This window comes from Pavona decussata, unplaced genomic scaffold, assembly GCF_977016875.1.
Source record: "Pavona decussata unplaced genomic scaffold, jaPavDecu1.1 SCAFFOLD_214, whole genome shotgun sequence".
Lineage (NCBI taxonomy): Eukaryota > Metazoa > Cnidaria > Anthozoa > Scleractinia > Agariciidae > Pavona > Pavona decussata.
Genome location: NW_028145619.1, coordinates 2249325 through 2262026, shown reverse-complemented (window position 1 = coordinate 2262026; position 12702 = coordinate 2249325). Strand labels below are relative to the sequence as shown.

The 12702-nt window shown below is 37.3% G+C and overlaps 1 protein-coding gene across 3 annotated transcripts; it reads left to right on the top strand.

Annotated features, from left to right (window-relative positions):
* Positions 1-188: 188 nt before the first annotated feature.
* LOC146460216 (uncharacterized) lies at positions 189-11313 on the top strand. Of its 3 annotated transcripts, XM_085088522.1 has the most exons (3): positions 189-220; positions 8626-8787; positions 9365-11313. In XM_085088522.1, the coding sequence occupies exon 3, from the start codon at positions 9388-9390 to the stop codon at positions 10381-10383; it is 996 nt and encodes a 331-aa protein (XP_084944648.1). In that variant the 5' UTR covers positions 189-220; positions 8626-8787; positions 9365-9387; the 3' UTR covers positions 10384-11313. The 3 variants fall into 3 exon arrangements, with proteins under 3 accessions (XP_084944648.1, XP_084944647.1, XP_084944649.1); XM_085088521.1 differs by lacking the exon at positions 8626-8787; XM_085088523.1 differs by lacking the exon at positions 189-220 and having other exon boundaries at positions 8345-8787.
* The last annotated feature ends 1389 nt before the right edge of the window (positions 11314-12702 follow it).

The window sequence follows — 12702 nt, the reverse complement described above, 5'->3', positions numbered from 1 at the left end:
CGTTTGTAACGTTAAGCCACAGTCATCAGCAAAGAGCTTTTCCTGTCCGTGGTAAGGAGCAAAACCACGCCAAAAACGGAAACATTTCACTTCCGCTTGCCAGCTCCATAGTATGGGACATTATAATTGGTTTTACACCAAGTACTGACCTGTGAAACAGCTGGGTAACCACCCGGTACATTTTCTTCTCGAGGAAGCGGCAAGATTTTATTGTTTGCAGGTAAGACAGGCTGTCCAGTTTACTCCCTTCTTTAAGGCTTAACAAGGGAATGCCCCGCCACTCCAAAAGTAATCCTGAAAAGAGTGGCTACGTAGCTACGCAGATACGAAGTGGTCAATTTTGAAAAGAGTGCACGTGGCTACGTGGCTACGCAGTTCTTTGTGTGAGAAGCCACGTTGCTGGGTAGCCCCTATTAGTATTCTGGGGGAGAGGGGGTGGTATTGACCACTTTGTATCTGTGTAGCCGTGTATCCACTCGTTTTAGGGTCACTTCATTCCATGATCGTTCCACAATGTAGTACAGTCAGGCTAGATCGTTCCACTTATAAATAGTTAGATAAAAAAATATTTGAAAAAGTTAACAGATCGCTCCACGAGTGTAAGTTTCTGAGTATTTCTCATGTGTTTGATTAGAACAATAAATTATTTACAAAGTCGATGGAATATCTGTATTGATTTCACTGCAAACATGACCGAGTACTGCTCACATGATTGATCAAAGCAATGAATTGTTTACATGATCGACTTCATGTTGCGGTATAACCTGCCAGACAGGATTTTGAAAACACTCCGTTTCCAGCAGTCTGTTAATCGGCTTAGTTTTGGGTCTATTTATGCGAAATATCTAAGTTATTCAAAGACATCTCTGTTTGCATCGCTAAGAAGTTGTCCATTGCAGTCTTCGATTTGTTGTTTCAATTTCCCTGAGCGCACTGCACTCTATGCAAATCTTGGAATCATTAGACTTGAAAATTATTTATGTGAAAAACATGTGAAGATCATGTGAAACACATGTGAAATATTTTACACTGTGAAAAATGCAGTGAAATATAATATGTGAAATTTTAAACCATGTGAAAAATTATGTGAAAACCTTTTCCCAAATTCACATGCTGTTTCACATGTGTCAAGGATGTGAAAATTCATGTGAAAACATTTTGTCAATCTCTCATTGAATTTCACATGTATGTGAAGTGCACAGACGCTGTGAAAAGTATGTGAATTAAAAGTTGGGTGATAAGCTGTATTCCAGTTATGTGAAAAATGAGTTGAAATGACCACTTCAAGCTTCAAGCACAGGCCAGGTATTAGCTTTTAATTAAGTCCTGTTTGCATGATTGTCTTTCTAGCTAACATTATACACTGTACATGTAAATACATCATCATACAATCATGCTCTGCTAAACACATGTATGTTAAAATAAAACTACTCTTCCCGTCCCCCCAACCCCCGGCCCGTCACCCCAAAAAAACAAACAGATTACGGAGTTTAAGATGCAACGAGAACATAAAAAAAGCAGTAGATTTAGTAAGCAAATCAATAACTTTGCACCTGCGTCACACTTTTTGGTACATTTCTTTGCCGTTTTTTTTACGCGGACTACCACGTGAAATTTCCTAATTTCATGTTTGAAGGAGGACGTAAACAAACGAGGGCAAAGTTTTCTTTCTCTTTTTAAATTTGGAATCGGGCAGTGCGAATCCGACTGCAGGAAAATTTTGCTCTTGAGAGGAAGTATTTGTGTGGCTTTCGACAACGTGCGAATACAAAATTGTTATAAACTAAGGGCATTTATATTGCTATCAATGAGCGGATGTCTTAAAAAACAAGTAGTTTATTTCAACAGCTTTCACAGTTTGAGATTGGTTGATTTGGATCCATTTTGGTTCTTATTTCCGATTCACAAGGTAGGAGTGCCTTCGTTGCCGTTGTATATAAAGAAACTGACAGGTAGTAAACAAATTATTAAAGGTTGTGAAAAGGCACTTGCAGCATCAGAGTTCTAGACTGATTGATCAGTGTACATTAATCTTTGGCACATTGTTTTTTAACTTCCAAAAATTTTGGGCGGGCTCAAGCCCCCCCTGCCCCTCCCCCTGCTACGGGCCTGAACTGGCTTCTTTTCAAGGAAAGCTTTAATACTAAAAAGCATGAGCTTACAATATTATTATTGGTCATACACTGAACTGCATTTGTGAAAACACTATTACTGTACTTTCAAACCTTGTTTGATGAATCTTGACTCCATTAAATGGCAAAAAGAACAGCAATGCTTTGAATCATAATTCCAACGACCTTCATGCGCAATGCTATCTTTTAAAATGAGCAAGAAATTAAAGCGACTGGAGTCTGACTGAGTACCGGCAGCCATCTTGGATTTCATTCAGACTGGGAAGACTGGGCATGAACAAAGCCATTTTGGTCAGCAGATATGGCACTGCAGGCTCGAGAAAAACCGTTTCATGTTAGATTTTAGGCGGGATTCAAGCGTTTAGGAGACATTTCCTCTGGATTTTTACCTCTGTTAAGCTAAAAAATGATGGATTAAAGCAGCAAATGTGGATAACTACTTTTAGAAAGAGGTAAGATTTCACACAATAATTTTGATGAAAGACTATTGTACGTGAAGATGTGTGATTTTATAGATCTGGGCGAGTGCAATTGCCCCTCTTGAATTTTATAGAGCAAATTCAAGATTTTTGAAGTAGACAGTCCCTATTTATTTTTAATACAAAGCTTTCGCAATTGTTTTTACTGGGTAATAAATATTACTATTATTTGTAGCCGGTTTGATATGATGTCTTGGTATAAGCTGAAGAATTACATGATCTTGATTTGAATGAGGCATGGAGATGATTCAGTCCATGATCAACTTCATGCCCATTGGGTGTATATTTTTGTAACTGTCACCTCAGATGTTAGAATGCTCTCATTTTACTCAGAAACCACCAAGATCACTGTGATCACTCAGAAGGACTCACTTAAAGTGCTCAATTTTCTGTTTTACTACAGATTTTCAACTCAATATTGTTGTCAAGCCGATGCACAAGACTGTACTGAGCTTCAGAGTGAAGTCACCAAATCCTGCTCAAAAAGAAAAGTCGACCACTACGATCGTCGGACTCATTTTAACTGATTCAATTTGTTATGAATCGTGCCTTTTGCTACTACTGTACTACTCAGGAACAAATTACATGAATTTACATGAATGTAAAGCCTGATCACAGAAAAGTAATAAATTCCTGTGTGTCCCTCAGTCACTACTTGTGGTCAAAGCCTTTAGTGTAATTTTAAGCTTTATAAATAAAGCTGTTTCCATTAATGGCAAAGCATGATCAGTGAAATGTTTTCATCAGTGAATTCCATGGATATTGTCTTTCCATTAAATTGCCTGTGTTTAATTTGCTTAATGAAATTGCTACATTTTGGTTTCACCAGGGGCTAGGACCTGGTGCTGGACTTGCAACTTAAAGTGCCCCTAACCCTTCAATTTGTTTTCTTTTGGTAGATTTCCATATCTTTCAAGAACTCATTTTCGAAAAAATTTTTGAGAAATATTGAATCCTTTTGTTTTTACAAGCGCTAGAAGTGAAGGCAGTCTTGTCGATATTTTCACCTATCGTTCGCATTAGTCCCCCACTCGGCCAAATATGGAGTGTGACGTAAGAAAAGGACATCGTGCAAAAATATCCGAAGATTCGTGGTAATGCTTCAATTGTAAACAGAGAAAATGGTTGGAAAATGTGTGGTTTTTGGATGGAACAACTCTCGAAATGTAGAGAAAGGAATCAGCATGCATAAGATTCCTTCTGATAACGATCCGAGGCCTTTTCTTACGTCACAGCGAAGAAAGTGTCGCTTCCCATTGGCTCGTTCCTAATGAGCCCACGAGAAAAAAATTTGTCCAGCGGGGCTTAAAGGGCGCAAAAATTCAAAAATTTCAGTAACTTTAAGCGCTCGTAAAAAAAAAAGGATTCAATATTTCTGAAAAAAAATTTCGAAAATGAGTTCTTCACAGAAATGGAAATCTACCAAAAGAAAACAAATTGAAGGGTTAGGGGCACTTTAACAATGATTTGACGTTGATGTATATATATATATATGTGTGTGTGTGTATGCCACTTGCATTTTAATTGGGGCAAATTATCTTGAAACTAATTATATAATTAAAGTTAATGAAAAATTGACGACCGAGCTATATAATTATATATATGCATGTAGTAGATCGCTATAACTAATGATCATGTCAGATCTTATTTAATCAGTCACGTGATCGATCATGATCAGGCCAGCTATAGGCATAGATAATGGGCATGCGCATGATCTGCATTTGATATATATGTCCGGCCAGGTACCGCACCGGATCTGAGACGACCAAGATAAAGTGAAAAAGAATGTGAAACTGAAATTTCACATGTTTACACATCAATCAAAACAGGTTTCATATAGTTTTTCACATCATATAGTCTATACAATGCATGATGTAAATTTCCTGTTTCACATAGTTTTATCACAGGTTTCACATAGTTATTCACATCATATCATTAAGCCTAGTTCTACTATAATGCATGATGTGAATTTCCTATTTCACATAGTTTTTTCACATCTTCCATGATGTGAAAAGGAGGCCTCCATTTCACTTGGTTTTCACATGTTGATTTCACACTGTTTTTCACACATGCCCATGTGAAAAAGCAGGTGAAATTTTCACATGTCTTTCACATGATCTTCACATGCTTTTCACATGGTTTACTCCAGTAGTGACCGTGTTTGGAGTCAAGTGATTTTTAAAATCAAGAACGTAAGTGATTTCATGGTATGTCCAAGCTAGCAGAATGATCAGCCACCAAGGACCTTCGTTTTCTGAATCGCCTTGCAAAACAAAACAAAGATAGTATTGGATAAATCGATTGAAATTGAGAAATTGTTGCACTGCCAGACGCGGAATACAGTTGAACCTCCCGTAAACGACCACCCATAATGTCAAGGATATGTGGTTGCTTACGGGAGGTGGTCGCTTACCAGAGGTCAGACCTCAGGGGGTCTAAATTTTGGGTTATTTACATATGGTAATTGCGGAGACCTAACTCTTTTGCCAGTACACTACACTACAGCTCAACACGCTTGAATCTAGCAGTGTGTTCAGTATAGTGCATGCGTATTTATTATTGTTTCAATGCTAAGCTATTTTGGGAGACACTTCTGGTAGCTCTGACTGTGAGATTTACGGCGTCCGCTGTAATGATGTGGCAGTGAATGTGTTACAGCGACACATTATTTTGTCAAATTCTGCCAGTAAGGGATACTGCATATTGTGTCAAGTGGTCACCTACAGGAGGTTAAAAACAATGTAAAATTTTAAACAATCATCTCTAAAAGTGGTTGCTTACGAGAGGTGGTCGCCTACAAGAGGTTCTATCTATCGTGATCTGACTTGAAAACTTTTGGTATTTTAGAAAAGTGGTTGCTAATGAGAGGTGGTCACTTGGGAGAGGTGGCTGCAAAGGGAGGTTCGACTGTATTTTGAAAATCCTGTCCGGCTGCCGGACATCTAGACAAAGCTTATAATGCGCCAAAGTTTCACTAAGGTGTGGGATTGCAGAATATCAAACAAAGTATCAAAATATCAATAAGGTTCTGAGATTTTGATATTATTGACAAAGCCAGGTCCTCATCAGGATGTAGAGCAAATAGGCAAGTCAGCTAGTAAGCCCAGAAAAACAGACCTCAAAGAATTGAGATATTTTGACACGTTGCCATTTGCAAGATAATTGACTGAATTTCGATTTCTTTACTATTACCTTCTACTTGTCTTTACGTGATTCTGTGAGCCAAATCTAAACATTCATTTTTCGTCAACTAAAAAAAAAATGTTCTGTAAAGAATATTCTCTTTGTGAAAACTTTGTAATCTTTGCTTGCTTTGGTTGTATGTGCTGATTGGTTGGATCGACTTTAGTGGTAATTGATTGTTTTTGTCCTGTGATGTGATTGGTCATCTTTGTTTAAGTGACCCTGGTAACAGTAGTCAGACTGTAAGGATTAATTTCCACGCATATTTTAAATTTTTCTCTCATCAAAGTTTGCGAAAACTTTGAAAATAAAAAGTAAAACAAATCCTTAATTACATGGACTTATTGTTTATATAAAAGAACAGGGAAAATTTTTCTTGAAACCAACGAGGCACTTCGTAAAACAGTCAGTAAAAACACTTTGTCGTCATGAATGATTTTAGTTTTTCAACTAAACAAAATTAATGTGATCCAAGCTTTTAGCTTTTGGAAAAAATTATCTTTTGCTGTTTCTCGTAACACATGTGAATTCACCTTTAGGAATTTCATTTATAGTTATATATAGCGCTTGATTTCCTTGTATTTTTGGCACAAACCACCTGGCTTCAAAAGTCAAACTCCAAAGAACTTGAAAGTTAGAACTTGTTGTTATAGGGAACAAAATGATTAAACCAACTAAATGTAGCAATGACTTGCACAGGCAATCTGAAGCAAGTATTTGCGCTGCTCAACCAATCAGTAGTAAGTAATTTTGCCCTCAATGGAAGGAAAATTAAGATTAAATGCCCTCTATCTCAACCAGTCACCATTCAGTGATTTTGCCCTCTATAGGGAGATTAAGCAACGATGACGGTAACAGCAACGACAACGCCGCAAAACAATAGGTTTAATGAGCAAAAACAATCGCTCTGCACGTGCGTTTTACATTTTGGTACATTTCTTTGCCGTCCTCTGCAAAACAACAACGTGAAATGACCACATTTTAGGTTATGTGGAGAACGTGAACGCACAGCGGTGAATTTTTTATCTTCTTTCTTAATTTGTACGCCACTCCTACCAATGTTCCTGGATAGTTCGCCATTTTTGTAAAAGTTGAGCGAGTTGAAATAATCGCGAAGTGGCACAAATGAAATGAAGATATATTTTCGGGTGACGTTTTCGTTGCCGTTGCCGTCGTCGTTGCTTAAGGTCCCTTTATGTTATAAGTACAGTGGAACACCACAGTACATAACAGACAGCTTTTTGCATCTGAAGGGGCTACCCTGAGCGGTATAAATCAATAAAGGTTCTTCTTCTTCACCACCTTACGGCCACCTCAGTAATACAGTCACCTCGTTATTACGGCCAATTTTTTTTTGCCCGGCAAAAGGGCCATACAATTTCTTATAAAAGACCCTCGTTAATACGGTCACTCGTTAATACAGCCAACGGCCACATTTTGAAATTCCAAATAGTACAATCCTTTATAATTTGACCCCATTAATACGGCCACTCACGCTAAATTTAGAAAACCGAAAACGAAACGCCTGTGACATGTCAATTTCATTGACCTCTGTCATTTACTCTAATGTCTCTAATCAAACAACCCATTTCCTTTACAAAGGAAACTTGTTAAAGGAACTTCCAACTTCTGGCAACAGGAGTCAAAGGTTTGACTCACAAGTAAGAACTCACATTTTTCTTCTTTCTGAGTTTGCCTGTGTCACTGGCTGACAAAATACATCTGCTATTATTATGATAAATAAGCCACCAAAATGGTAATCTTTACATTTTACATTTTATTGTCCAGCTGAATGAATCACTTAAAAGAATTAGGCCTTCAACTGTGGCCCTGTATTTGTTCCCGCATGGCCAAAATTGTTTTGGCCAAATCTAACTTACTGATTTATCTATCTAAAGGGGGATTTACACAGTACGACTTTGTCGCATACGGCAAGCTTATGGCAGGCCTATGACATGAATTGTTTCGTGTAAATCAAACATACAACTCGCTTACGACTGTCCTCTATGTCACCAAAAATGTCGTAGGATTAAAAAAGATGTTTTAAATTCCTAAGACAATCGTAGGTTTAGGCAATGTTGAATGACGAGAGTTGTGCGCGATTTTTTGCATGATGCAAGCAGTGGCCACTCTAGAAATCGTATGTGACAGTCATGAGCAAACGTTGCCCTGTCTAAGTCAGCCTTTGGAGAATTGTATGAAGTACGACAGCATTTTGTTAGGGAGAGTTGACTGTAAAAATTATGTGATATATGTTATTACATTGTATTGGCCAATCAAAATGCTCCATTGTTTCCTGTTTGTGGACGAAAATTCTTTCACAAAAGTGGCAGGTGTTTTGTTTCCTTCCTCTCTCCTCTTCCCTGTTTAAGTTTTTTGGTTCCTTCTTTTTGGAAGCCTTCCTTCACTAATCACGGCATTCACTTGGAAATGGGGTGACTAATACTATGCAGGCTAGTCTAGACACACTGTACTCACAGAACACTATAGCTGAACCTGTAATTTCTAACTGTTTACATATAAATAACAACAAAACTTTTTAAATGGTCAAGCAGGGTTTTTTTGGGTGTGGCGACATGACGCCATTCCTACCTCCCTGTCACTGAGTATTCCCCCTGGGGTGCTGACAGTGATTCTTTGATCTGCATGTGTGTGCTGTTGCTATGGCATTATATCTGGATATCAACAAGTCGCAACTAACATGTGATCAGGACTTTTTTCATTTACCAAGTGAACCATTCTGACAGTAAACGCTGAATGAAAATTACAGTTGAAGGGCTGAGTGCATAACAGACTCAAATGACTTTTCAGATCGCTTTTTGTTGTTTCAGATTTGTGATAAAAACAGAAATCTTGCGCATAATCATTGTTTTTTATTGCAAACGAAGCGCAAAGCAGCGGATAAAACATTGGAGTACCGTTTCCTGAAGGAATTCAAGGCCACATGCAAAACTTTTGGTGAATCGGAGCTAAAACAACAATATTATTTTTTAGTAAGTGACACAGGCATACTCAGTAAAACAAAAACCTAAGTTCTCTCAATAAAAGGAGTTTAACCTATGACCTTCCAATATTTAGTTCGGATTCTCCACTTCTGAGGTACAGGAGACTCGCGGGAGTCAGGTCATTAACTAAGTTCATTTGACAAACATCCTGTATGCTACTAGGATTTCAATGTTGATGAGTGGTATATGCGCGTTGAAAGAAATGTGATGTTATGTTTTAAACCTGGTGAGGTACATGTATTGTTTCAGTCAGGTATACCCGGAAAATTACTGTTCAGATGGTCTACCACGGAGCTACAGGAGACGATTTCACAACTAACATACCCATCTCCTGGGACGACTTAATTAGAAGTTTACAGTTTGAGCGTGTGGGTTTTAACCCACTCTGTTGACTTTATTAATGCAGGACCCAAGTCGCTCTCTGTGGCAAGAATTCTAAGCTCTGGATTAGTTTTAAGATCCTTAAGTTTGTTTATTTCTTGGGAGACATACTGCAAGCACGATTCTTTTTTTTTTTTTTACGGGTTTTCTGCTATATTCAGATGATGCTTTTTATTACTTTCAGGTATTAAACAGCACTAAAGAAGAATGTCAACATCTCTGAGGCAAAAAGGAGGCCTCTTGAACGCTTTCAAATGCGAACCGTGTGGCAAGTGTTTTAGTAATGCAGATAATTTAAGGAGTCATGTAGGATTCCGTACTGGAGAGAAGCCGTATCAATGCAAACAGTGCGACAAGTGTTTTTGTCAAGCAAGACTTCTAAGGGCACATGAAAAATTTCATACGGGAGAGAAGCCTTATGAATGCAAACAGTGTGGCAAAAGTTTTAGTCGAGCAGCGCATCTAAGGAGGCATGAGCGAATCCATACTGGAGAGAAGCCTTATGAATGTAAACAGTGTGGCAAGTGTTTTAGTGCATCAGAAAGCCTTAGGAGACATGAACGAATCCATACTGGAGAAATGCCTTTTGAATGCAAACAGTGTGGCAAGTGTTTTAGTCGATCAGGAAATCTAAGAAGCCATGAACAACTCCATACTGGAGAGAAGCCTTATGAATGTAAACAGTGTGACAAGTGTTTTAGTACCGCAGGAAACCTAAGAAACCACGAACGAGTCCATACTGGAGAGAAGCCTTTTGAATGCAAACAGTGTGGGAAGTGTTTTTGTCAAGTAGGAAATCTAAGATGCCATGAACGAGTCCATACCGGAGAGAAGCCTCATGAATGTAAACAGTGTGACAAGTGTTTTAGTGATGCAAGTGCTCTTAGGAGACATGAGAGAGTCCATACTGGAGAGAAGCCTTATGAATGCAAACAGTGTGGGAAGTGTTTTAAGGAAACGGGACATCTTAGGGAACATGAAAGAATACATACTGGAGAGAAGCCTTACGAATGCAAACAGTGCGGCAAGTGTTTTAGTGGAGGAGGAACTCTAAGGAGACATAAAAGAGTCCATACTGGAGAGAAGCCTTATGGTTGTAAACAGTGCAACATGTTTTTTAGCCAATTGGTAAACTTCAGAAGACATAGAAGAACCCACAAGGATGCGGCAGATTATATTCATGATAAACCAATACTTTCCTGAAACGCCACCGGTCACCGAGGGGTGAGACCAGAATCTGGTCATGTTGAAAAACATATCTGTTGGATTTGTATCAGTAAACACTGACAAAATAGAAACATTCCAGTTGCAGTTAAAACCCTACTTAATGTAGTAATAATAATAATAATAATAATAATAATAATAATAATAATAATAATAATAATGATAATGATAATGATAATGATAATGATAATGATAATTATAATAATAATAATAATAATAATAATAAAATGAAATATATCTTTATTAAAATATTCCACACAAATTGCTATTTACACGTTAAAAGTATATAAGTGTATGATTGAAATGAATTGTAAATAGGTTTTTAATAGCTCTTTTTTATATACTTTTAACTTGTAAATAGCAATTTGTGTGGAATATTTTAATAAAGATTTTATAATATTTAATAATAATAATAATAATAATAATAATAATAATAACAATAATAACATTTCTAATACGCAAATTTCATGAAATGTTCAAATGCGCATGACAAGATAAAAAACGGAATAAAAAGGCTAAAAAAAGCTAAAATTACAATCAACAGTAAACTTACAATGATTTCAAAAAGCTAAAATTACAATTAAAAGTAAACTCACAATAATAAAAACAACTATGATAAAAATGCATGACGGAAAAGGTGAGTTTTTAGCTTGGCTTTGAAAATGCTAACTGTGGTGGCGCTTCTTATGTCAAATGCTAGCGCATTCCAAAGTTTCGGTGCAGCACAAGTAAAAGAACGGTCACCAAGTGTAGCTTTTGATTTAAAACGCGGATAACTAAGTAAAAGTTTATCGCTAGAATTCCTTAGATTATATATGGATGGGAGCCTGAGAGAAATAAGAGACGATAAATAAGTAGGCGCTAAAAGATTAAGAATCTTAAAAGGAATTAAAAGTATTTTAAACTTGATTCTGTATCAATCGGTAACCAGTGTAGACACCTTTCTGTTACAGACGGTTGCCTTTGTCGCGGTCGATGTATTTTCGTTCGCATTGAGGACGGTGCCTACTTACATAGGAGTATTTTTGCCCAGTTTATGACTAATTGGGGTAACCACGCATTTTTTAGAGATAGTTAAGCAACAGTAATTCTAAAAAGCGCTAAAATACAAAACGATGTGTGAATTTTTCTCAAATCGTACCTTAATTATCTCTGAAAAATGAGTTGTAACCTCTAATTTTCTTTTCGCATTGCAATATCCCTTGCTAATATCTACTTTTCCCGCGTAGTTATAAACCACGAAAAATATCTTTGTTTTAGCAGGCACCGCCGTTAAGAAACCCGATTTTCTCAGACCATCCCGAGATGCGCAGAACGTATGCGCAGTAGCCAAAGTAGCCACCGTCCTTAACCGCTCTATTAGGCACCCTTCTGATAAAAACACCTGTTCCCGTTTCCCCGGTGTCCTTGGTAATGGTAATTGAATGTAGAGTGTTATATCCAATCTCACCCCAGTAACAATAAGCGAAATAAGAGTGGTGCTGAATGCCAGCCTTCATTTGCGCTAGTGGAAGAGAGTAATACTTTAAACATCTCCTTTCTTTGAATTTGTAACTGTGTTAAAAAAGTGCTTACACAACAAGCCTACTACTATGGACGTGTGAGGGAAAGTTTCCTGACTCCTTAAGCTAGTTGTTTGTATAGCGCGAGTTTTATATTTTTAGAGTAAAAATATTGGATCATAAGAACATGAAATTTCATATAGTCATGAGGTTTTGCTATTCAGGTTACAATGTAAATTGAAGGTCTACTTGGTAGGGATGTAATGTTTTAAAAATCTTGCAATGAACTGTGTTTTGCCTTCATATATATAGTTCACGCTTTGAGCAGCCCCTGATTTGAGGGATAGTATGGCGTGTCCAATGAACGAGCGATGATTCCTTGAGTAAGAAAAAAAACACAAAGCGTATAATTTACGTAATAATAATTAGGGATTCTACGAAGCCACGACTGCAACGACACTGACGTCGCTTGAAAATGTAAGTTGGCGTTACTTGTTTAACTTCACGATCCGCATTATCCAGTAACAGAACAGGTGGTAAACCTGGTTCACATTAAGAAAATAACGACAGAAGGAAAAAAGGAAAAAAATTCATCTTTATTTCTCGTTTTATCGAAAGTATAAACCGGGCAGGCTTTATGTAAAATCGCTTCTTAGGAAATGGGGCGTAAACTGAACGGAATTCTTATCTCGTTACTGTGTTGTGTTATTTGTTGTTTTTGCATGTTAGTGCTGTTTCTTTTTTTCCTTGAAATGTTTATATCAGTAACAACTTTGAGTTATTAGTATCTAGCATT

Bases quoted from the DNA above. Each gene is read 5' to 3' on its own strand.
- LOC146460216 (XM_085088521.1), top strand. From the start codon at position 9,388: ATGTCAACATCTCTGAGGCAAAAAGGAGGCCTCTTGAACGCTTTCAAA.